The following is a 25,952-nucleotide window of genomic DNA, read 5'->3' as shown; positions in this document are numbered from 1 at the left end:
GACTAACAAATCAGTGTGAACAATGCAGGTATTTCAGGACCTCTCTTTTGTTGTTGAAACTTAGTGCCAGAAATGTTGGTTTAAATCTTTTAAGGTGTTGAAATATTCTCCTTTTTTGTACACTATCAAAGTCCAACCAATGCTGATCCTATATGGGAAGATCTTCATAACAGAAACACACAGGCACAACAGATTTCATATGTTCTTGTCTCCATACTAAGCAGGAATAGCTGCAATAATGTGCAACATCTCTGCAAAATATATCCTACCAGATTTTCCTGACTGCAGTACCTTCAGGGCTTCTGTCTCAGTCTGCCTGAAAATGCCTCAAAAGTCCGTACAGAAAGTGCATCGAGAGATGCAGAGAAATGCCCATTTTGATCATAAATTCTGGTAATGGCACTGTTGTCCAGATAAGTTGGATCCATTACTGTGCAACAGCCAATAAATACACATTTGAGAGAGACACTGATTGTCTATTTCAGCGTTGCCAAGCCTCGTGCTCGGTGGTGTTCCACAAATCAAGCAGCCCAACTTGTCCCAACTATCTATACTTTCCCCTATTGGTATATTTTAGCAAACAAAGACATGAGTGTCCATTGGCTACAGGTTACATAGTTCTGTTATTTATTAGTATTCTCTCTTCTATTGGTTAATGATGTCTCGCCTCTCCTGCTGATCACTGCCACGCTCTCTCTTTCTCCGCCTTTGTCTCGCTGCTTTCCTGTGGGCCGCTCCGAGAGTTGGTGCTCCTGACCCGCCCCTGCCGCAATTCCCCTTTACCCGCTCGGAGCTGATTCCACACAGTTACTGAGCGGCCTTGGTTTGTTCCCTGTCCTCGTGGCCGCTGAATTCTGCATTCCTCGTGTATCAGTGGAAATCCTTCTCCTGATCTCTGTTAACTTCCCACGGGGCTGAGATCATTGGAGCATGTCCAGCCCCAAACCTTAACAAGGCAATGCTACTGACCAGGAATTCGTGTTTCTAACAGCTGCACATCACTTAGAGCTTGTTGGCCGCTCTGTTTCACAGATTAAATCTCCCTCCTTGTTGATAAGGTTTGCAAGTTACAGAGATCAGTCAGCAAAGTACATTTTCTTAACAAAATTTTACATACTCCACATTTTATGGAGTAGTGCCGAGGCATAGGTAGGATATGATTAAACTCTCCATGAGCTCTTTTGAGTGGAATCCTGCTGGCAGTGGGGTTCCCATGAGGGCTGGATTGCCAGTGGTTAGGCATGGAGTGGTTGTTGGAAGTATTTTTTGTAGGCCTCCTATTTTTCTTGTTCTCTCTGTTCAGGCTATGGATAACGGACTCTGAGCAGAGGAGTAGCATTGCTTTAAATAATGGGTGGGTTGAGATGAGGAGGAAAGCTGCTGGGGGCAGGTTTACTCCTATTGTGACTATTATTAGGGCGAAATTATTTGATGTGGAGAAAGCCGTGTTTAATACAGTTCTCTCTGAGGCCTCATGTGCCGGCAAACGGTGCCGAGGGGTCCCCAGGAGCGGCACAGCGAAGGGCGAGAGCGGCGTTGGTGCACACGGGGTGGGTGCGAGTGAGAGGGGAAGTTACGAGTGCTACCGACCTTGCCGGCTTCGAGCCTCCAGCAGTGCAGTGCAGTGCAGTGCAGTGCAGTGCTGCTGTCAGCCAGGGCTGAGAGAGGCAGAGACGCGGCCGGCGCCAGCGCTCGGCCCGGACTCGGCACCGCAGCCGGGGCCGCTCCTCAGGGCAGGGCAGGGCAGGGCAGGGCAGGACCCGCCCCGCGCGTGCGCAGCGGCAGCAGCGGCCATGGCGCGGCCGGGCCGGGCCGGCCTCAAGGAGCAGCGCTACGATCGCCAGCTCAGGTACCGCGGGCGGGCACGGACCGGCATCGCCCGGCGCGGGCAGGCTCCGACCGAGCGGGGAGCGGGGCCGCGCCTCCGGCGGCCCGCGGCGGGCACGGGCCCGCTCGGCGCCGCGCCGGGAACAGGCCCCCGGGGCCGCGGGCAGCAGGAGCTGTGTCCGACCGCCGGGGCCCTGAGGGCTCCACCGGCACACGAACAGTAGATATGCAATAAATTAACAGGATATATTTAGGGGCATATATATACACACATATATATGCATACATAATCTCAAGTGTATACACAAAGGGGGATAGCGATACATAAAAATATATATCTACGTAGGTACTTATGTACGTTTTTATATAAGATATATAGATTATTTGTACAATGTTTGTTGTATAAGTACATAATATATAAATATGTATATTCTAAATACTGATGTTATGTATATCTCTCTGTGTATATATGAGTGTATAAAGGGGGTGTGCTGAAAAGACAGAGCCAGGCTCTGCTCCGGGCCCAGCCATGGCCCCAGAGCCACGGGCAGGGCCTGAGCCCAGGAGCTGCCCCTGCCCATGCCCAGAGCTCCTGCCCTGGGCAGTGCCCAGCCCTGAGCAGGTGGTGCACAGAGGCTGTGCAGGCTCCTGCCTGGGGGTACTGCAGAGCCACACGGACACACTGCTGTGCCCTGGGCTCTGGGATGGCCCTGCTGGAGCAGGGAGGTGCCACCAGAGCAGCCCCCGTGGGCCTCTCCAGGCTGATCCATTCTTGGGTTCTGTGAAAGAGCAAAAAAGATCCGAGTTACCAGGTTACCCGGAGTTAGGGCTGTCTGTCTGCAGTGCAGCTGTTAAGTTTCCACAAGGAGCCGCTGGAGAGGGTCCTGTGGAAGGCACAGAGAGGATTTGGGGTCTGGAGCACCTCTGGTGAGGAGAGTCTGCTGGGAGCTGGACCTGGTTGGCCCAGAGAAGAGAAAACTGAGAGGGGATCTCATCAATGCATAGAAATATCTCAAAAGTGGGTGTAAGAGGGTGGGGCAAGACTCTTGAGTGATGCCCAGCAGCAGGACAAAGAGCAATGGCCATAAGCTAAAACACAAAAAAATTCACCCCAACATGAGGAAGAATTTGTTTTCCTGGAGGGGGCAAAGCCCCAGAGCTGATGCCCAGGGAGGCTGTGGAATCTCCATCTCTGGGACATTCCAAACCTATCTGGACATGTTCCTGTGTCACCTGCTCTAGGTGACCCTGCCTGGGCAGGGCTTGGACTGGGTGACCTCCAGAGCTCCCTTCCAACCCTAAAAATTCTGTGAGTTACTACCCCAGTGAAATCATCAGGACGTGTGACCCAGGGCTGTCCCAGCCAGATCTCAGCCTCAGTGCTGTTTTCTGGGGGTCTGAAGTACCAGACTCAGCAAGACTGATTTCTGTCTCCTGTGTGTTTTTCAGTGTCTTGTACGAGAAATTTTGAAAAATACATATAAAATTCTATTATTTATTATAGAAGTTAGGAAAAACAGAATGTTCGGCATTAGGACAAAATTTGGGCAAGGACTGCTTTAACCCATGCTGGGTTTTGAACAGTTAAAGTGTGTTTGAAGAGAAAGAGGTGTGTGCATGCATATGGTGTAAAGTTGGAGAAAATGAGATGTCAGAGAAACTGCTCTTTGGAAAGTCTCAGTTTTCACAGTAAGTTTCTTTAAGGATGTTTATTTTGGTTAGTGCTGTTTAGGTCCTCAGCAGTGAATGGACAGTAGCATGCCAGCCCTCCATTTGTCTTGTTGTTGTTGTTGTTATTTGTTTTTATTGGCTGTGCAATCTGAAGTTAAATAGCTTCATTGCCTTTTGGTTTCCCTCCCAATTCAGACTGTGGGGTGACCATGGCCAAGAAGCGTTGGAATCTGCCCATGTTTGCATGATAAATGCAACAGCAACAGGAACTGAAATACTCAAGAACTTGGTGCTGCCAGGTCAGTAGATATTTCTTCTGCCTCTTTTTTGTGATCTGTCTGATAGCTTAATGATGCCAAGTTATTCATAGGAGGTTTTTTCCCCCCAAAGGTATTGGTTCGTTTACAATTGTCGATGGGAATCAAGTCTCTGGAGAAGATGTTGGAAATAAGTAGGTTTTTTTATTGATTTCAGTTACATATTGACAAGTGACAGAGTTTCATAGGTAGTTCCATCTCTATATTTGCTAAGAAGCCCTGTAAGATTCTTTTAAAAGCCACTCTGTGTTTCTGCAGGTCTTCTGTGGGTTTGGAGGTTGGTGACAAACAGCATGCACAATCATTTTGATATTAGTTGCTAAATTATTTTACTTGCTGGGTTTGGACCTTACAGGTCTGTTTGCTTCACACATCAAGTTTATAAGGACAATGCTCTACTCAATATAAAAATATTGAAAGTTAATTTGTTTGATGTAGTTTTGAGCTATGACAGTGCTAGTGTTTCAGTGTGGTTCAATATATTTTCCCTAATTCTGGTGATGCAGATGACTTAATTTTCACTAGTCATTGTGCAACTGTAACTGCTAGGCATTTATTAGTTTTCATAGCTTTGAAAGGCTCTGTGCAGCAGGGGAAAAGGTAAGAAAATGTTTGCAAATCCTGTAAAAATTATTTGAATACTGATTCTTGATCAAGTTCTGTTATGGTGTGCATAGATACCTACAGGGGTTATGTGAGGGGGAAGGATATTCCATTATATGAGGAAATCTGAGTCTTTGATTAGCCTGGTGAGAAAGACTCTGCAGCATAAGCCTGTCTTCTAGAGAAGTTGGCATGTTCTGTATTTCACATTTATAGCTTGGGAATTGAAAAGCTTTCTTAAGAAACTGTTTCTGAGGAGAATACAACAGTGGTGAGAAAAAGCAGAGGTAAAGGGGAAAGTAGTTTGTTGTGCATGAGAGCAGCATATTCTGCAGAACAAACTGTAACTTCAGTGTTGTTTTTTTCTTCAGAATAAAAATTCACATGTAATTTTCTCTTGCCTCTTTTTCAGTTTCTTTCTACAAAAAAGCCATATTGGTCAGGTAAGGAGTTAATAAATGTCAGTTTACATGTATTGAAAGCATGGAAGTGTTGAGTACTTAAACATGGTATTATGAATAATGCTAAAATCATATGTGTTTAGGTTAAAGTCTGTTTATTCTTTAACAGAAGTCCCCATGTTTATTTTTAGTTGCTCATGAGTGAGAAGATAAACTCAATTGTGGCAAGATTGAATAGAAAAAAATGAAGAGCTTATGATTAAAATCTATGGAAGGATGAGGTATAAGACCATTGTGGTTGAAGGAGTAAAGCTAAGAGTAGAGAGGGAAATGGGGAAAAAATATCACAAAAACAGAGAGTACAAGAGGCATAGATAACTCCTGGAAATTCTATAATGAATCTGGAAATTAGGAAATAGCTGTCTCACAATTTGTCTTTTTAAAACGATATTACAGAAAATGCTCTCAAACAAAGTGTCTGCTATTATGGGATGCATTTTTGCTTCAGATGAGCAAGGCTTGAAGTAAGGAGCCTTAGCTTGTAAATGAGCTTTGTTGTGGGGTGTTTTCTGGGGTTGTTTTGTTGGTATTGCTTGGTTTGGCATTGTTAGCATGTGGCATTTTGTAGTACTCATACACTGTATAAACTACATTTCATTCTGATTGCTCTAAACAGAGTCGTGCCCAGAGTGCCATGGAGCTCTTGCAGGAATTGAATAGTGATGTTTCTGGAAACTTTGTTGAAGAGGTTTGTCTTCCTAAATTAGTACTATGTGTGTATTATACAGTGTGATAAAAATGTGAAATAACAGCTGTGTGATAAAAATGTGAAATAACAGCTCTGTGCTGCTTTGTGATGTTGCAGTTTAAATAGATTCAGGATAAAGCAGCATTGGAGAAAGATAAATCATTTGTATGTATTTCAAACGAAAAATCACTTCATGTATTTCAAACACTATTTTGTAACTTCATTTTATAACTTTCACTTAACACATCACATTCAGCAGACTTGCTCTGTACTCAGAAATTTTCAGTGTTCCCTGACATATATTTCCCCCCTATTTAGAGTCCAGAAAAGCTTTTAGACAACGACCCTTCCTTTTTTAATCGGTTTAACTTAGTGGTTGCAACACAACTGCCAGAAAGGTAAGAATTACCTAAGATTGAATTACCTGTTTTCATTCAGTTGTAAATGCAGGTTTATATATATATGTGTGTGTGTGTGTGTGTGTGATATATGTGTGTGTGTGTGTGGGCATTTATGCACAGGCACTTCCTTGCAGAAAAGCTTAAACAGAACAGAACTCTGTCATTGTGAAGGAAAATTACAGCCAGTGATGGCATTTTCTAGAGACCTTTTTGCTCTGATGGGAATTGCCTCTGCTTGAAGTTAAGACTCTGCAACACATGGATCTAATCCTTTATTTCTATCTCAGAACTCATTGAAGCTTTTTATTTGATACTTGGAGCATTTGGGAGGGTGGGATGAGACATTAGTAAGATAATGGATGAATATTTTTCCAACTCACTGTAAATTCCTGTATGAAATTGATCACCTTACGTGTTTAGGATCATGATGATAAAGTTTTCTGAGAGGACTCTTTCACAGAGTAACTGGTGCAGGAGTTAACTCTATAGTCAGATGTTGTCTCCTGTAGATCTGAAAAAAGCCTGTTTTTCCTTACAGTACATTGTTGCGCCTGGCTGAAGTTCTCTGGAATTCCAACATTCCTCTGCTGGTCTGCAGGACCTATGGACTGGTTGGTTACATGAGAGTTGTGATTAAAGAACATACAGGTTAGAGGGTTTGCTGAGGTAAAGACTTCTCTGGAAGGTTTAAAGCTTCAATAACTTATGTCACTTTGGGGTTTTTTGTTTGTCTTTTTTCATCTTGTGACACATTTAGTATTTGTTAAGTCCTAGGTAGTTTGCATTCTTTTAGGAATGCATGGGGATTATGGACTGCAACAAATAGTAAAATTGGAGATTATCCTGACATTATGGGTGATTTACACAGAACACTTACTTTGAGAATCAAGCAGTGAAAGTAGCAGGTGATCTGTATTTGTGTAGCTCTGTTTTGAAGGCCAGACATAATGCTGAGAAATGAGTTGTGTTGTTTTTTCACAGTTGTTGAATCTCACCCTGACAATATGTTAGAAGATTTGAGACTGGACAAACCCTTTCCAGAACTGACAGAACACGTTCAGGATTACGACTTGGAGCATATGGACAAAAAGGTTGGTGTGTGGTGTGCACTGTGCTGCCCAGGACAGATGCAGATACACAGTGCAGGGATCCTGTGAAAATGGCTCCTGGCAGATGACTCTGGTGCCAAGTCTCATCTGAACAGAACCAACTCTAGAATCAGTCACGAGGAACTATTTTTGCCTCTGCTCCAAATGTTCCAGTCTATTTAAATCTTAAGCAGGTGGGGGTCTTAGGCATCAAGGAGTATTCTTGGACAACTTGATCTTTTGTTAGATTGAATACCCCCTCACACCCTCTTGTGGAATTTGTTTTTTAATTTTTATGGTTAACCTACTGTTGCAGAGCTCTGCACCGTGGGTGGTTGTGCATAGCATGAGTTTCACTCCAGAAAAATATTGGAGAACTTGGCTCACCCTTTTTTAAATAAAGTAATAATAATTTGATAATTTCTTTTATAGTACTTAAAGAACATTTTGGCTGAATCAAAATCTGGAACATGTCATGTGTCTTTAGAGTAGTGGAAAGGATATTTGGAGATTACATTAAAAATAGGTTTTTAATTTGTTTCCTATTTTTTATCTTTTCTCGTTCTGACAAAGATTTCTCCACTGTCCAATTACAGGACCACAGCCACACCCCGTGGATTGTGATTGTAGCCAAGTATCTCACAAAATGGTTCAATGAGGTATGTTGCAAAATTGTATTAGTACTATTATTGGTCTGTCTTTTCTCAAGCAGTTAATTATTTCTGCAGTGTGTAACATAAAAAAAAAGGTGGAGTCATAAAAAAAAATTACTAACTGAAATACAAGTGAATGTGTGAGCAGTAGCAGACTCCTGGAGTTCAGCAGTCTGAACACAGTAAGCTTAGTAGTAGGCATTTTAAAGACAAAAATCTCTTTATGTTTTTTAAATTTAGAAAAGTGAACAGTGGCCTAAGAGTTACAAAGAGAAGGAAGCCTTCAAAGACCTGATTCGGCAAGGTAATCCATGTCCCTGGGGTCCCTGATTCCTGCTGGCAGAAATAGATACAAGGTGGCACCTGAAAAGTAATCCTTAGCTCTCTCAGGTTTAATTTATGAAAGATATGATGGTATATACTGATTCTTCTGCTAAATGATTGCTTTGTACAGGTGGATCTTAAGATGCCAGACTTGCTTATAAATGTTTGTTGTCAATGTTTGATACTGTCTAATATCCAGAGTATGGTTTGGGTGGGAGCAAAGGCCTTAAGATAAAATTCTGTTAAAAATGTGATAAAGAGGAGAGCAAATGGCTTTTGACACTGGAATTGTTATTCTGCAAGTATTTGGTGTGTCCACTGACCCTTCAGACACTTGGTAATCATTCACCTCTGCATCCCAGGTTCTGTAGCACTGACTGCACTGTAACCAGTGTGTGAATGACTTCATTTTGCAGGAGTTTCAGTCCAATGCCTTTTTAGGGTACTAAAACTCAGGTGGCATTTTTGTGATCTATATGCCTTGTCTTAAATTATTGTAGAAAAACACCATTGACTGAATTTTTGGTATTTCCTTACTCAAAGGCAGTTTGAAGGCAGTTTGAAGAGGTCCTTATCCCCAGGCTGTGAAAAGGAGCAGATCTGATCCATAGGAATTACCTTTGGTTATGTCAGATTTTTAGTGGAGGCCCTTTCTTGGGCTGGCTTGATCTGTGGATGCATAAGTATTTGCCAAATTTGATCCAAAAACCCCAGCAAAACATGACTGACATGGAAGGAGAGTTGAATTGTTAATTTAGTGCCTATGAAGCTTCATTACATCCTTCTTACACAAAAAAAAAAAAAAAAAAACAACAGTACTTTTGTGCTGAGTAATTTCTACTTAACATTACAGGAAAATTAATCATATGCAGAATTTAGATGAATTTAGCTTTATAATTACATCTGATCTTTTTTCTTGTGTTTTATTTTTCATTTTTTTGCTGGTAGCTGATAATGCCACAAATACATCCACAGCCAGTCTGCTCTGTTAGTAAGACATAAATCATGAGATGTAATTCAAACAGTTGTGTGTTTTAATTTTTTTTTTTCAATAAGGTATCTTAAAGAATGAAAATGGCACTCCAGAAGATGAGGAGAACTTTGAGGAAGCTATAAAAAATGTGAATACAGCATTAAATCGTACAGAGGTAAAATAAACATTTCTGTGATAAAACTGAAGCAATTTTACTGCCTCATTTTCTCAGAATATATTATTCAGTTCTAGGACAGAAATTCCATTTGTAACACTTGTATTTAGCTAAAACAGGATTAGTACAATGTTAGAACTGCAATTGTGTAGTTAAATAGACCTAGACTAGCTGGAAATGTAGCTTATGGAAATTCTCTTACTCCCTTGCTCTTGCAAGAATTCTGCATTTCCCTTCTGCAGACTTGAATTCAAGCCTAGAATGAGTCAGCAACCAGAGTGCATCAGTGAGTTCTTGTCTGACTTCTACAGTTCAGTCTGTAAAAAACTCTGAAATCCTGGGTACAATTGCAAGGATTTAGCAGTGAGAGGTGTGGCTGATACCAATTTAAATACATTGGTGTGAGAGAAACTGAGAGCTCTTACTGAAATTGTGCTGTAATGAAGCCAGGGGCTGTACCAGTTACTCTCTATAGAACTGAAAGGCTGCATGGGACTCCTGATACAATAAATTCACTTCTTTTCTCTAGAAGAAACTTACTACAAAATTCCCTTCATAAACTGGTCAAGAATTAAAAGCATTAGAAGTGATGTTTTCATTGTTTCTTAAATAATCCTGACCTCATAACTTGTGGTTAAAAATTAAGCTCTGATTTCTTTAGTTTCTCATCTGGGGTAAACTGCAAAGGCTACATGGGGCAAAAGCACATTCTGTGATTCTTCTTAGATTATGTTCTTTTGTTTTGAACTGTGCTGATCCTTGCTTGGATGGTCATGTTAAGTCTCCCAAGACAGCAGCAGGTAAAACTTAGTGCTGTCATCCAAGCCACTCCAAGACACAGCCCAGGATGTTAATATTTATTTGAGTTTATGTGCCAGACTGACCTGCAGCAGTTAAGGATTCTGACTAACTGACTTTTGTAGCCCATGCCCCCTCCCTGGCCTTTCAGCTGCTCTGCCCCACCAGGCAGGGTGGGCAGTTACTGCTGCAGTTCTTTAAATCTTCTCTGTCACAGATGGAAGTCAGATGAGATTTTGTTTGTGACATTGGTCTTGCTCAGAAGCAGTGCCTTGCTCTTGGGCAGGGCTGCTGTTTGAAATGTGTCTGAGCAGCACTGCCTGTGTAGGATTCAGGGATTTGCTGTGAAACTCTGAGGTCACTTGGAGTTGGCTCACCTGTGTAGTGAGTGATGAGATAATTCAAGAAATCAAAAGTCAAAGAATTACCAACCCAATTTATTTATTTTCATAGATTCCAAGAGGCATTGAAGAGCTTTTTAATGATGATTGCTGCCTAAAACTAACAGAGCAGGTATGAGTAGTTAAAGGTAAGACTGAAATGTAGAAAAAGCATTGTATATAACATCTGTGTACGTGACTGTCTCTTGTGCTTTTGTAGTCATCTTCCTTCTGGATTTTGGTTCGAGCTTTAAAGGAATTTGTGGCAAATGAAGGGCAAGGAAGCTTGCCTGTCCGGGGCACCATTCCTGATATGATGGCAGACTCCAGTAAATTCATCAAATTGCAAAATGTGTAAGTAGACAACTCCTTGAGGGAGCTCACTACCATTCATGTGGCTTGTATTTTGTCTTTATAATGTGAAACAAACAAAAAATAAAGATTGCCTTCAATGTGGAGTTGATGGCTTTCTGTTGTAATTATTTACTTCTTCATTATTACCAGCTACCGTGAAAAAGCAAAGAAGGATACTGCTGCTGTGGGGAGCCATGCTGCTAAATTGTTACAGTCCCTGGGCAAGGTGAGTGCAAACCTATGCCCATTCTTTTAATGGAATTAAGTATCTGTGAAGTATCTGCTTTATTTATGAATTTGGTTTGATTGTATAAAAGTAAAATGCGTACAGGGATATACTCTTTACAATTTAAGACTGGGGTTTTTTTTTGGTACATTAGTAACTTGTTATTTCACAATAAATATATTTATATATATGTGAAAGCAGGAATTCTCTGGCCATGGTGTGTACTGGAATGAGTATATTCTCTGTACTGGAATGAGTATATTCTCTCTTTTAGGCACCTGAGTCTATTTCAGAGAGAGAATTGAAATTGTTCTGTGAGTATGCTTGGATTCTGTTCTGGGTTCATGCAAATGATCAAAAAACAAAAAATTTTGAATAATCATGTAGTTATTAAGCAGTAAGTCAATATTTGATTTTTTTTAAGTAAGTACTAAGTGGTTTGCATCCCTCATTTTCAGGAGAAGTAGCAGATGTTCAGCATCTCTCAGGAGTGAGTCTGTAAAGCTTGGCTTTAAAGTCACATATCTTTTCACTCCAAACAACAGGGAGCAGCTGCCCTCTGCCTTCTGTGATGAGTACCTGAGCACTCTTGCTCATGCTGGGGGACTGGTTTCAGAGTGTGGGCTCTGCAGACTTGAGGCAGTCTGCAAAGCTGTAACTCAGCTGATGGCACTTTGGGCTGTGTCTGTCCTGGATGTGTACATGTCTCCAGCAGCAGCCTGGCTCAGGCTCCTCAGAGCTCCCCTGAGGAAAGCTCCCCTGTAAGCACAGAGCCTAGAGTGTGCTGCCCTGCATTGGTAAAAGCATTTGGGAGCCTCCCAGTTGCTCCTTTTTCAATGCTGGGTTGTAATTGCACCGTGGGTCGATCCATAGCAATGATACTGGAAAAGGACCTTTTCCAGCCCATGGCTGTGCTGTTAAAATACTAATTGAGAACATGTGAGGCAGTGTTAGATGTGGTGGAAGATGGAAAGAGCCATGTTGATTTGCAGCCTGGAAGAGGGAAACATGCTGGCTGTGACTGATGAATTGCTGTGGTGTAGCTGTTACACTAACCTTGCAGATCCATAGAGATTCCACATGAGCACGAAGGATTTCCCTAAAACTCTCCTGACCCTAGACCCAAAGGTAGTTAAACAGGCTTTTATTACTGCAAGCTGAGAAGAAACAGGGAGGTGTTGAATGAAAAGCTGTTAGGCTGTGGCCTTTCCCATGTCACATGGCAGTGAGACAGAGCTGCAGTGAGCACTGACGGGCCCTCTCTCCTGTCCCCGTGCCAGGCAGCAACGCCGCCTTCCTGCGCGTGGTGCGCTGCCGCTCGCTGGCTGAGGAGCACAGCCCCAACTCCTGCAGCAGGGATGCAATCAGTAAGTACTGCTGCTGGCCACTCACCTCACTGCATTTCCAGCTTGGAATGGCTTGGTGAGGAAAACAAAATGTAAGCTACATGTTGTGGTGCATTATGGAGTTTTATCATTTGGAATGTCACAAAGTCCTCGGTGAATTAAAATCAATTCTTAGTGTAAGGAATATGGCTCTCAACTACAGTTGTGGAGATTTAGGTCTAGAATGTTGAATTCAATTTGATTTTGAAATTTCAAAAGTGACCTTACAGATGGATGCATATTTCAGCTTTTGTTTTCTTGTGGATTTTACTTGTAGTACTCTGTAAATAAAACACTGGGTTTTTTCAAACTTCTCTTTTCTGTACGTCAGTTATTTCTGACTGAGCTGGAAAGGTGCTTTAACCTGACCAAATAAAATAAATATCTTGACCCCTTTATCTCTTTAGGATGTGAACTAACAAACTAGTTACTTGATACTGCTTTTTGCTTTTTATATTGCCTTTTTTTTTTTTGAGCCAGATATAAGTAGCAGTTAGTATTTTCAAACTGCGCTTGTGGTAAGGGATTTAAGACCTGTTTTATAATTACAGTCATTACAGATCATACTTAAAGCATGTCTTTCAGATCCTAAAATTATAACTAAGGAATACCCATTTAAATTAAAGCACCTGCCAGAATTGAAACGTGAGTTTCTTCACTGAATAGTTTATATTAAATACATTAAATATGGTTTTGTCATAAACTTTAGAGGCAAAATTATGTATCTGACAGCTGTTTGATTAAGGTTCTGTCATAGGTTGCATCCATTAAGGTTTCTTTCTGCTGCAGATTTTACTATTTGTTTTCAGGCAATTCAAAACATTGCTTTTTCCATTCTGTCTGCACCAGCTAACCAGTTCTCCTGCTGTTTTCAGTTTCCCATATGGATAACCCTGACAGTGAAATAGTGCTGTACTTGATGCTGAGGGCTGTCAATAGGTTTTACAAGCAGCATGGCAGATACCCAGGTATGTTAATACCAGTTACTTCACATCATCAAAAAGATATCAAGTCCAATAGTTACTGTAGTTCAAGTTATAAACTGCAAAAACATTAGTTGTGGTTTTGTTTCCATAGTAATACAGCTTTAGGAATATGAAAATTAGAGTTTTTTCTCTTCAGGAACTTAAGGAATTTATCTGAATTGGTATCATTAATGGGTTGTTTGGATTATGAATCAGTTCAGCTATGCAGTAATTTGTCTATCATAAGAAGCATCAACAGAGTAATCAATTATTATTTGTCTAGTATTAATAACACAGTAATTTGCTTAGAAACTGTAGGAAAACAAACTATTTAGGCTGCCATTTAAACCTGACTGTGATGTTACAGTTGTGTGATGAAACAGGTGATTTATTTTCCAGGTGTCTACAACTACCAGGTGGAAGATGATATTGGAAAGCTAAAATCATGCCTTACTGGTTTCCTCCAAGAACATGGGCTGTCTGTAGTGGTGAAAGATGACTATGTGCAGGAGTTGTAAGTGTTGTTTTTGAGGTGTGGCTCTGTTGGTAGAACTGCTGGGCAGTTGGTGACTGTTCCTTTCCTGTGCAGTTGTCGCTACGGAGCTGCCGAGCCTCACGCTGTTGCTGCCTTCATGGGAGGTAAGGGTGACACAAACAGCAGCTGCTCAGCCACAACTGCTGCCTTCATTACTCTGGACTCTCAGAGCAAGGGCTGCAGTCACACATAGCATAGGGCACAATCCTCCCCTTCATTCTCCAGATGTGACCTCTTACAGTACATAGAGAGTAAGTGAATGCACCGAGGGTTATAATCAGTAAAATAAATAAACTTCAAAAACAATCAGCTCTTCAAGCTTAAAAATGTGTTAAGAAATGAAATGCTGGAAAGAGGCTTAATTTTTTTAAAGAAAAGTGATAATTTTACTAATTTTAAAATTAGTGCAGTATATATCTTCTTTTAACATAGTACATATATGTTTAAGATCTATGAAATATCAGTAGCCTTGGATTCTTACTTTCATTTGACCTGCAGATATATTTTCATGGATGCCCCAAATTGATACATCAATTCACTTACCTTCTTTATTTGGCTTCATGCAGTGCTGAAGATTTTGTATTATATTCTGCAAATGTAGGAGTTTTTTTCTGATAAAGCAAAATTTGTTATACATAAAGGTAATTTCTGAGGAAGTTACAGAATGTTTCTTACTACAGGAAAACTCAGAGGGAACACACTGAAGTGACCCTTCAGTTTATTTTGCAGTTAAATTTTACATTTTTTTTTTTTTTAATTCAGCTTCTCTGTTGAGAGAGGTCACAACTTGCATGGGTCTGTCTGCTCACCCATTTTTATTCTGTGTGTCTGTCCATGGAGAGAAAGTGTATGCAAAGCTAACTGCTGAAGTAGTAGCTTTCTGATCTTCTTTTATAGTGGAAAGTACTGAAGGGCATTTTTGCCTCCTAGGACATTTATCAGGCACTTCTGAAATAATTCCAGTGTAGGGACTTCTAGATAAGTAACATTATTTTACTATTGTTTAAATATGACCTGCTAACTGCCTTCTGGTTTTTCTTCTCTTTTGCAGGAGCTGCTGCACAGGAAGTTATCAAAGTCATTACAGGGCAGTTTGTAATTTTTAATAACACCTTTATTTACAGTGGAATGTCACAGACTTCAGCAACTTTCCAGCTGTAGGATAAGCTCTTGACTTCAATGCCTCCAGACGCTGCTGCTGTATTTACAGTTTTTACAGTATTTACAGTTCTGTAAATACAGTAATGTTCTACCACTGACTGGACTGTTCTGTTCTGTATTACCTGCCAATTAAAGTTTCTTTATTTGTAATTATCTTCTTGTTGTTGTTGTTGTTGTTTCCTGAGGACAAATAAAATCATACTATATCTTGACAGTTCTTTAAAATCTAAATTTTTTTACTCACCTCTGAAAGAAAAAGGCAGTAGCTGTTTTTGGCAGGGTAAGTGACATTTGCAAATTGGCTCACCTCATTGGCAGCAGAACTGCATTTTTTCTTATAAAAGCTGCTCATCAGCTTGAGTGGGGAGAAGGCACAAAAGGATGAGAGAGGCTGGTGGAGCTGTGATGGTCTGAGGATCCAATGGTGCAAAGAGCTGGAAGGTGAAATCCCTTTTCTTGAGTTCAGGGTCATTAGGGAAAGGGAGGGTGTGCCTGAGAGCTCAGTTCTGTCAGCCATATTCACCTAGTAAAAGGTTTTTTTCCTGCACCTGTGTGTGTGGCCAATGCCAAGGGATGGCAGCTCTTTCTGTTGTGGGGGCATTGCAGCCTCCAACTGCAGAGTATGCAAAGTGAGCTGCATTGAAATGTGTTCTCCAGGGCTCATTTGGGGCTGGTCCTGGTTAACATCTTTATTGATGATCTGGAGGAGGGCATTGAGAGCACCCTCAGTAAATTTGCAGATGCCCAGTTGGGTGGGAGTGTGGATCTGCTGGAGGACGGGAAGGCTCTGCAGTGAGACTTGGACAGACTCGATCAATGCGCCAAGGACAGGGGCGTGAGGTTCCACAAGGCCAAGTGGCACATCCTGCAGGTCACCAGCCGCCTCAGGGTGAGCCAAAGTGTGCCCAAGGGGGCAAGAGGCCAATGGCACCTGGCCTGGATCAGCAGCAGTGTGGGCAGCAGGAGCCAAAGTGTGCCCAGGGGGGCAAGAGGCCAATGGCCCCTGGCCTGGATCAGCAGCAGTGTGGGCAGCAGGAGCAGGCAGCACCTGCCCCTCTGAGCTGGGCACTGCTGAGGCCACACCTCGAGTGCTGTGTCCAGCTCGGGCCCCTCGGGAAAAAGGACATTGAGGGGCTGAGTGTGTCCAGAGAAGGGCAGCAAGGCTCATGAAGGCTCTAGAAAAGATGCCCCATGAGGAGTAGCTGAGGGAGCTGGGTTTGTTCAGGCTGGAGAAGAGGCTCAGGAGGAACCTCACCGCTCTCTCCAACTCCCTGACAGGAGCGTGCACTGAGGGGGGGCTGCTCGCTGCTGCTGGGCCTGCACTGAGAACCAGAGGAAGTGGCCTCACCTTGAGAGGAAATTCAGGTTAGATTTTAGAAAAAACTTTTCACTGTTCAGGTGTTCAGGCCTGGGAATAGGTTGGCTAGAGAGGTGGTGGAGTTGCCATCCCTGGAGGTGTTAAAGAGGCCTCTGGATCTGACACTGGCAAATGGTTTAGTGCTTTAGGGTTTGCAGTGTCAGTGCTGGGCTGACGTTGAACTGATGGTCTTAAAGATGTCGTTCACCCCTGCCGGTTCTACAACTCCAAGCGCCTCCCGCCTGGCTGAGGGGAAGGCTCAGGGCTGTCCCGCCGCTCGGGCGGCGCTGCGGCTGCGGCGTCTCCTGAGGGGCCGGGCCGGGCTCTGCCCTGAGCTCCGCGAGATCGCAGCCCTCAGGCCGGCGGGGTCTCCGCTGTCCTTCAGCCGGGCAATCCCAGCCCTCAGGCCGGCGGGGCCTCCGCTGTCCTTCAGCCGGGCAATCCCAGCCCTCAGGCCGGCGGGGCCTCCCTGTCCTTCAGCCGGGCAATCCCAGCCCTCAGCTCCGCGAGATCCCTCCCATGAAACAGAGACCTTGTCCTCTAATCTCTAGAGCGTGGAGGGTGTGCAGTTGCTAATTAGGAAAAAACAAACAGGTATCCACATTTCTGTGCTGCAAGCACAACTGAGAGGTTTGTGTAAGATTGAGGGTGTGTGTGGGAGAATGGATTGTAAGAGAATCGAGATAGTGCTGCAGGCAGTCTCGCCCCTGATAAGGTGCAGCTGTGTAAAACAGGTGATCATCCTTAAGGGAAAAAGGAGCAGGAATGCTGAAGTGCACAATGCCAAGGGGGTAAAAGGGCACACAGGTGTTATGCATAAGGCAAAAGGGTATAAAAGGCTGTACTGGGGTATAATAAAGTGCTGATGCTTGAGGGTATTCATGGTGTTAGTCTTGCGTTCTCTGTCAGGGCTGTCAGGGGTATGGGGCTTTGTAGTGTCCATTAATATAGAATTTTTTTTTTTTTTAAAGCAGCAACTCGTACTGGTGAAGAACCCAGAGCTAATTCAATGAAAAAGCTTTTTTTTTTCACAGCATCATTATGAAAACAGTTTACAGGAACTATAATTGCAAGTTCACCTCTTGTATCTGCAGCGTATATTTCAAGTGTGTTAACATTTATGTATAAATTTAAGTTTTATAAAAAATGTTATTTTGCATTAAATTATTGGCGCTGTCCCTCAGCATACTAAATATAATAAATATTTTAAAATGTTACTTGATAAAATTTTAGTTTTATATTTTATAAAGCTGAACAGTTGTCTCTGAAATTATATGATAAGTGTTAATTAAATGTGAACAATGCAGAAGAATTGGATGTGCAAGTCAGAAAAAGATGTCTGCAAGACTACTGGAAGAAAGTGAAAGAAATTTTACACAGAATAAACTCAAAAACAGCATGATGAGGTTGGCCTACTTACCAAAATAGTATAAAACTAATCACATCTTTCCAGAGTTTAAGGAGAAAGCAAAAGTAAATCCCTAAGGTAATTTCCATGTGAGCAGAAAACCCAGGAAAAAATGTTGGATTTGTGTGAAAGTACAACCTGCAGCTTTTATCAGTATTGTAGATCAGACTGAGTTACAGGTGTGCAGAGAATGGAGGCATCTGTATTGTATGAAGTATTCTTGTTTATTGTAACCCCAGGTTTTCTATGAGATAGAAAAAGAAGTTGAATTAATTTTTAATTGCTGGACATTCAAACCTCTAATTTTAATATTTGCATGCATGAAATGCTCAGGGTTGTACAGCTGTGGGAACTGATTTCCTGATCTGCCCCAAAGGGTGGATATTATATGTTCACTGGAATAAACATACAGCAGAACACTCGGCATGACAAAGCCAGAGGCAGAGCTCAAACTCCCTCCTCTTGCAAAAAGCAAGAGCAGCACACCTTTCAGCTAAATACAGGATAACCCTTTTGGGCATGCTTTACATGACTTCCAGCTCTTCTTTCTCATTCTAGAATGATTCTTCTGAAAAAAAAAGATCCGTTTTTTTTTTTTTTTTTGGAGAGGACCTGTCTGCACTAAATGGTAAGGGATGAATTAGCATCTTCAGCTTTTAAAGGGAAACAACTGTTCTTGTGTATTTTCCAAGAAATCCATCTTTATTAAGATTTTGATACTGCATACTTCCAGCCACTTAACACTGATTTAAATTGCTGGGCTTTGAAACAGTGAATAATTCCCACTGATCTCAATGGAAACTTGAAGTGATCAGTGATGACTGCTCCCAAAGATCCTATTCCCCATTGTATCCCAGAATGCCCAGAAATGAACTATACCAAACTGACTCATTCAGTGTGGCTCTAGAATACTAGTGCTATACACAGAGAAATATATGGACCTGACATAGGGGCCTTTATCACCATATTTTAAGCATTCATAAATGCTTACAGAAAGACTCTTCAGAAAGCACCAAAGTAAAGTCAGTAGTTCAAGCAACAATCTCCTTTGAAAATCAGTGCAATTTCCTTTAACTGAGGGTTTTAGTGTGCTTTTCTTGCCTGTGTAATTTGCTGCAAATTGCCATTTAAGTATTTTCCCTTTCCCTTCCTTCAGAATGCTTTAGTAGCAGAGGTAGGTAATGACTGAAGGGAGGTGAGGAATGACACAGATTTTTTTTTCTCCTTTCTTTAAAAAATAATACATATTACATATAATAATTAAGTATGTTACTGTGCTGCCAGGTTGGTATGCTCTAATTTTATCCACTGACAGTCTGGATTTCCTTTCAAACTTGAAGGATAATTTATTTTTTTATCTCTTTCAGGGCATTATTGAGACTGGTAGAACAATGAAAGCTCTGGTTTCAAAAATAAAAGACAAGAAACCAAGGATGGTAAAAGGTATGTTATAAGGTGTAAGGATAAAGCCCCTAACTAACATATTCAAATCCTTTGGGTGAATAGTCAGTGTATGCTGACAGATGCTTGTTTTGCTTGAAGTTTGGAGTGGGAGGAAGCAAATGCAGGAAATAATCCTTATCCAGCTGCTGAAAAATTGGGCAATTTACCTGTGCACTACCATCTTCACTGCTCAAATTAATAAAAAAAGTTTTATGGCTCTTTCCATGTAGTCCGTAAAGTCTGATGCATTCCCTGTTTCTTACTTTATGTTTGAAGGAAAATCATCTCTTTCCATAGGTTTTCTAACACCACCTCAGTTGCCTCAATACTAGAATGACAACACTCTGAAGATTTCTTAATACCCTCAACCGTAGAGGTTTCCAGAATCTAAGAGTCTGTCAGCACTGGGAAGATGACTTCAAGTAGCATTCTACATCTGCTTTTAGTAGATCTCTAAAGAAATTTTGTGGAATATCCCTGTGTCTGTCAGGTAACCATAATGCTTTATTAATACCATTGCTTTAAGCATCAGTTATTCAGACAGTCCTTCTAGTGACTGTCCAGGAGGTTCTCAGTTTCTTCTGAAGTGCTCAGACAAAGCAAGAATAGATGTAATTTTGCAGGAGAAATTGTCCTTTTCTCCCTCCCTCCCCACTAAAATCATTACCAGCCACTTGGATATGCTTCCCCCTCTGTGCTATTCTATGTCCATTGCTGCATGGAAGGGCAAAGATCTGAGACACAGCATTGAAGGGAACTGAATACAAAGTTGAGCCACTCGGACAGAAAGATCAGAGCCTTTGCTTCTCCCTCCACTACAAGGCTGAACACTACTTTTTTCTGTGCAATAATCTCACTGTTTTAATTTAAGGGCATGATTTTAGACGCTTCTGGGGAGGTGTGGCAGAATGGAAGTCAGAGCTTAGAGCAAGGCATTTTAAAAACCAACCTTCTCTGCTCTGCCTTACAGCCTGCTCATTCAAAGGACATGTCAGAGTCCAGGTAACAGACCAGACTGTAAGTATCATGTTTTTCTCAGGTTTTTTTCCCTATATTTTCCAAAACAGTCCTGCAATTTCACTTCAGGCAGCACATTTGACAACTGGCACATAAGTTTCATGAAGGCCAAGAGAAATGGGGAGAAACTACATGAAAAGCTAATGACCAGCTATGCTATCCTGAGACCTCATGACCACCTTGTTCTTTTCCCCTGGTTGGCCTGAGTGCAGGTTTAGCTATTTGATATACAAATTTAACTATTTAGATAGCAAAAACAGATCAAACCTTAACTGTGTTTTGCTTTGCTTTGATCCTAGAGGGCATTTGTTTTGACTCCACATATTAAACTTGCCTTGTTTCCAAACTGAAAAGTCCTACTGAATCACAGTCCTACTGAATCACAGTCCTACTGAATCACACTAATGACTACTTCAGAGATTTAAATTGAGCTGGTAATGCAATATAGGTGCATAAAAAATGTTTGTGCTTCACCTTTTCATAATTCTACTCCACAAGTCTCATGGCTCAGCCATGCTGCAGGACATTCTGACCCCCCAGGATTGGTGAGCAGTGTACAATCTGTGGCCCTATCTGAAAATAAAATAACTTAAAATAATTAAAGTAATTTGACTTGAATTGGATATTTGTCTGTCTTAGCTCAATCCTATGTTGCTCCTCTGTCACCAAGTCTTTAAAGTGGCTGTGCAGGCACTCTGTGTGAAGGTTTTCCACACACTTATGGATAACATGGCTGTAAGATCTCTCTTCCCTTATTCCATTACAGCTTCCTTAGGCTGCACAGAGTAGTAGACTTAGAAACATCAGAAATTAATAGGGTTGGTCTTTTTTCCCTCCTTTGTTTTCAAAAGTATTTACTTAATTCTGGTTAACTCGGAAAGTTTTTCATTTCTAAGTCTTTCTACTAAGGCAAACCAGTTCTGCTGAAGACACAATCAATCTGTGCTATTGCTCAGTAGCATGAAGGTATATGCAGGAATTTAACAAACCTAAGTTCTTTAGAATATATATAAACCTATATATTACAGATAAACTTGGAAAGAATATTAAAATCTCGAGTTTACTGCAAGGAAACTTGCAACAATTATGGTTCTAGTGGTTTTTTATTACAATGCTGGGAATAAAACTGAAAATCAGTCTTGCATTTCATTTGAAGATAGAGGTTGATAAATATTGTAGGTTGTTTTTTTTTTTTTTCCTTTTAGCACATCTGTGTTCTGAAAGAGAATGCCAAAGAGAAATACAGGATGTGATAATGTCAGTCTTCTGGAGCACTAATTCCTGGCTACTGATTAGGTGATAAACCATTACACCAGGAAATGACTTCTGCTCCGTGTGTGTCCCTAAGAACCAGAAGCTACACGTTACTGCCCAGCACCTGCAGCTGGCTGATTCCCACTTGTTCTGTGCGCTGGACACCAACTGTTGAGACCCTGGGTTTTTCCCGTTGTGAAGGAGCAGCCCGGAGCTGGGGGCAAGGGTCTGGCGACATCGAGCGCTGCCACCGCGCACGCCACCCTCCGGGCCCCGGAGCGGGTTCCAGGGCTGGAACGAGCGGGGTCCGAGGCCCGCCCGGCGTCCCCGGCCCCGGCCCGGCCACGACAATCGGGGGCCGCGGTTGCCGGGGAACCGCGGGCGCGGCCACTGCGGCTGTGACGGCGCTGCCCCCTCAGGTGCCCGCGGCTGTGACGGCGCTGCCGCCTCAGGTGCCCGCGGCTGTGACGGCGCTGCCGCCTCAGGTGCCCGCGGCTGTGACGGCGCTGCCGCCTCAGTTGCCACAGAGCGCGCTCCGGGCTGCTTGTTCACAGCCTGGGGCTCGTGAAGCGGCTTCATTCAGCGATTCGCCAAGCGACTTGTGCACAGAGATTGTCTCTGCGAGCGAGTCCTGAACGCGCGAAGCATTGATCGCTACGACTAAGGAGTCCTGAACCCGCAGAGCATTAGTCTTTGCAGGGTGTACTGAATTTCGTTTGAAGGTAAAGATTGACTGAAGTTGTACTTTTTGCCACATCGGTGCTCTGAAAGAGAATTCCAAAGGGAAGTACAGGATGTGATAATGCCAGTCTTCTGGTGCAGCAGTTCAGTGGCATGTCCAGCTGAGTGGATGCACTGTATGGTCGACTGATGGTGCTTTTTTTTTTCCACTGAAGAAGTGCAGAATTTCCTATATATACACTAGTCTATACCTTTTTTTCTATAGCGATTACTTAAACTGCTTAAAGGTGAATGAGTTCTGTTCAAGTTTCAGTGGGTTGTTATGATCTAGTTACTAAAATTATTAGGGAGATGCCCCTGAATTTAGGTGCAAACAAGACCATATGCCAAAGTTAGTAGTCTGGATTTTATGTAACAGTAAATGTGAGGAAGAGAGAGAGAGAGATAGAGAAGGGGGTTGGGGAGGGGGAGAGAAATAGAGAGTGACAGATTAGGTAGAAAGTATCACCATTGCATGGATCTCACTGGCATACCATTAAATCCTCTTCTGGTCTTCTCTGTGGTGAGGTCTGGCAAAATGTAAGACTCCAATGGATTAATGCAGATTTGGGCAAGGTGGGAGTGCCCAGGTACCTCCCTGGGGTAGGGCAAGTTGGACTCTATCTCTTGCTACTTTCAAAGAATATAAAATTTTTAGCACCAGTATATCCTTTTGAGTCTGCCATGAATTGGGTTGTGGATTTTCAGATCTCTTGTGTTACTTTGCATGCCCTGCAGTCGTCTGGTGCAAGGCCTCAGGAATGGCTGTGGGGGCACTTTGGAGGTCTTTGATGGGTTATGACACCCCCTCAGCTGCCCCTCATGGGAAGGTCCCCTGGATGTGGCCTTCTGGGGCTGGGGGCTTTTAGAGCTGAGCCAGTTTGTCTGAGGGAGGATGGGTGTCCACTGCCCCTTAGCAGAGGTTGTGCCACACACCCAAAATTTCCTCCTCCCCCCTCTGTTGATGGGAGGTTTGTGTGCAAACCTGGCCTCAGCGGACGAGTCTGTGGCTATGACTTCCCCAGCCTGAAGGCAGACAGAGCTGATTTTCAGCACAGCTGCTGGGTTTGGCTTTGTTGTGGATACATTTTTCTCCCTTAGTCTTCTTTACTTTTCCCCAGACCTGAGAGAACAGGACAATAGTGTCACCTTTATCTTGCCTCAAGTTCCCTTAGGTGGCTTAACTCACAGTCCCAAGTTCAGTCAGGAGGCATTTTCAGGGAGGGGTGGGCTTCAGTGGTCGCAGCTTCTTTATTCAGTTTTGTCAGAATGGGCAAAAAGTCCTTCCTAACAATATTTAAGCCATTAGCCATAACATTCCAGTCTCTCACAAGTCCTGTGAGGAGCAGCTGAGAGAGCAGGGGTCATTTAGCCTAAAGAAGAGGAGGTTCACTCAAGCTATTTTTAAGTAATATTTAAGCTACAGCTTTCTCCGTTCAAACTATTATTAATGTTCAGCTATTTAGCTCCAGGTTTCAGTATGATCCATCTTTGAATTGCACAAAGTAGCCAGATAGGTCAAATAAAGTCCAACTAGAGGCCTAAAAATATTAGCTACTTATGCCAAACAAGCACTCAACTACTTTCAAATAATATAACATTTTTAGCACCAGTATATGCCTTGAATCTGCCATGAATTGGGTTCTGGATTTTCAGAGTTCCATTGTTGCTCTTTACAGTTTTGTTGAGGCATTGTCGCTCATCGGCGACATCATCCCTTGAAAATGGAGTCTGGGTTGCCAAAGACACCAACACCTCGTCTTTTGTCCCGGGAAATGCTGAAATCTTTTACTGTAAGTACCCACTGGAAACTCTGCTGGTGTCCCTGCTCTCCCTGCCCCTGTTGTCCAGCAGTGCTGTGAAGCTGCAGAGCCCCTCCCCAGCCCTTTGTGCCGTGCTCCTGCTGCTGGGGCTGTCCTGGTGCAGTAGGGAACACTGTGGGATGTGTCAGGGACAGCCCAGCGCCTTGCCTGGCTGTGCCAGCGGAGCCACGTGAAACCAATGTACAGCTGAAGCCCTCAGCATGGGCTTCTTTCCTTCCCCTTTGCCACAGCAATTCCTTCTGTCAGGCTGGGCACTCACCTGTGCTGCTCTGACCATCCTGCCCTTGGGCACCTGGGCATGTGAGGGGGAGGCTCAAACTCTGCCCAAAGCCTTGAGAGCCACGGCTGGTCCCAGCTGGAAGAGCTTCCAAAGCAGCTGTTCTCTCCCAGCTCCTGGGTGGGCACAGATCCAGCCCTGCAGGCAGCACTGGAGCCAGGGCCACAAAGGTCCCTTGCTGTCTGCAGCTCACTTGACTGAAGATGCCCCACTGCTGAGGCTCTGCCAAGGACATCCCTCTGTTTTCTTCTGTGGAGGGCTCTGTCAGCCCAGACAGAGAAAACAATTAACAGGGAGAACTAAAACCTGGACACATTCCTGTGCACCTCACTCTAGGTACAACTTTGTTTTCTTGCATCTCTTGGACTCAGCCAGCAGCGATATCTCCTTGCTGTGAGTTCTGAGTGTTGTGCAGGGCTGGAGTTCAGGCAGCTCTGAGAGCTCCTCCCCATTCTCTGGAAAGGTCACTGCCTCAATCCAATGAAACATAAGAGGAAACAAATGCCCAAAGAGCAGAATCCCCAACCATGTCCCATCCAGTCACAGAGAAGCTCATGGGACACAGCCATGTGGCTGGAGTATGTGTATTGCACTCTGTCTTATTAATTGACTGATGCTAAGTATTTCAGCAGGAAACTTCCAGGGCTTCCAGAACTGTGCTAGTGGCTGTGATCACAAATTATTCATCAGTGCCACTTGTTCAAGAAAAGCCTTTCTGAACAAGCACATCTCTGAGGCTCTAGCTGGTGTATTTTTGCCTTTCAGCTGCTTCCCTCTAAGTTCCTGAGGGAGAAGTTTCTCAGCACGAAGAAGGAGGCCAGCCCTGGGAAGAATATTCTGCCCAGAATTGGCCCGTTTCTAGACAGGAGTGAGACTCGTCGAAAGGTAGCCTTTTCCTGCTCTTTTCCTTTCTGTTTAACAGGAAGTTTGAAGAGGGTGTGTGCTTGTGACAGGCTCGCCTCCAGCAAAATACCTCAGTGTCCAGGTCCTGCTGTCATTGCAAACTGCTGGGAGTGGTGGACGGGGAGTCCTGATCTGCACTAAGCAACACAAATGACCTCTGCTAAAGGCTGCTGGGGTGTGCTGGAGCGTAGCTGCCATTGCTAACAGAGGGAAGGCTGGAGACACAAAGGCACAACATTGCCATTTGCCATTCTCCTGCTGAAGGAGCCACCTCTTGCTTTGGTGTGGTCACCATTAAATGCTTGGGGTCATGGGATTCCCTCCAGAGTGGCAGTGTTGGCCTTTGAAGGCCGAGGACCTGCAGGAATTACTTCAGATTTAACAAAATGAATTAATTGCATTAATATTTGAGTTGGAACAATGTGCTGGGACCTGGACGGGGTATTGGATTTTGCAGGATGCCAGATGTACAGGGGACTGGCCCTGGGCAGAAGGGAATGGATGTGCTTTATCTGGATCAGTGCCTACTCAGAGGTGTGTTTAAAGCTGCTTTTCTGGCAGGACTGGCTCAGTAGAAAGCACAGTCCAAAGGGGTAGGTGACCGAGGTGGGCTGTTGAGCAGGAAATTGGCAGCAAGAGACACAGAACACAATCCAGGTTAAGGATTGTCCTGGAGAGGGGCCTTGGGAACACCTCAGGGAAGGGCACAGCTAAGGGACAGTGTGCTGCAGCCACTCCCTTCAGCAGAATGTGTCTGCTGGGAAG

General features: G+C 43.2%; 2 protein-coding genes across 4 annotated transcripts in view; both read left to right on the top strand.

Annotated features, from left to right (window-relative positions):
• The first annotated feature begins 1,423 nt into the window (after positions 1 to 1,423).
• Positions 1,424 to 15,138, top strand: NAE1 (NEDD8 activating enzyme E1 subunit 1). 3 transcript variants are annotated; one of them, XM_071440198.1, is made up of 20 exons: positions 1,424 to 1,550; positions 3,694 to 3,797; positions 3,889 to 3,949; positions 4,831 to 4,861; positions 5,496 to 5,567; positions 5,886 to 5,965; positions 6,507 to 6,616; positions 6,950 to 7,059; positions 7,653 to 7,715; positions 7,950 to 8,013; positions 9,090 to 9,181; positions 10,433 to 10,492; positions 10,580 to 10,713; positions 10,864 to 10,939; positions 11,214 to 11,253; positions 12,220 to 12,306; positions 13,200 to 13,292; positions 13,689 to 13,803; positions 13,879 to 13,928; positions 14,876 to 15,138. In XM_071440198.1, the coding sequence occupies exons 1-20, from the start codon at positions 1,432 to 1,434 to the stop codon at positions 14,983 to 14,985; spliced, it is 1,671 nt and encodes a 556-aa protein (XP_071296299.1). In that variant the 5' UTR covers positions 1,424 to 1,431; the 3' UTR covers positions 14,986 to 15,138. The 3 variants fall into 3 exon arrangements, with proteins under 3 accessions (XP_071296299.1, XP_071296300.1, XP_071296301.1); XM_071440199.1 differs by lacking the exon at positions 1,424 to 1,550 and adding an exon at positions 1,598 to 1,849; XM_071440200.1 differs by lacking the exons at positions 1,424 to 1,550; positions 3,889 to 3,949.
• A 4,045-nt stretch (positions 15,139 to 19,183) lies between these two features.
• Positions 19,184 to 25,952, top strand: part of LOC139596575 (hydrocephalus-inducing protein-like) — a 72,391-nt gene continuing 65,622 nt past the window's right edge. The window contains exons 1-2 of the mRNA XM_071440981.1: positions 19,184 to 19,193; positions 21,666 to 21,961. Coding sequence (XP_071297082.1) covers positions 19,184 to 19,193; positions 21,666 to 21,961 — 306 coding nt within the window. The remainder of the gene's footprint in view (positions 19,194 to 21,665; positions 21,962 to 25,952) is intronic.

This window comes from Agelaius tricolor, unplaced genomic scaffold, assembly GCF_023055355.1.
Source record: "Agelaius tricolor isolate 1412-34295 unplaced genomic scaffold, bAgeTri1.0.p SCAF_15, whole genome shotgun sequence".
Lineage (NCBI taxonomy): Eukaryota > Metazoa > Chordata > Aves > Passeriformes > Icteridae > Agelaius > Agelaius tricolor.
Note: the sequence above shows the minus strand (reverse complement) of the source record. Positions and strands in the feature narration are given on the sequence as shown.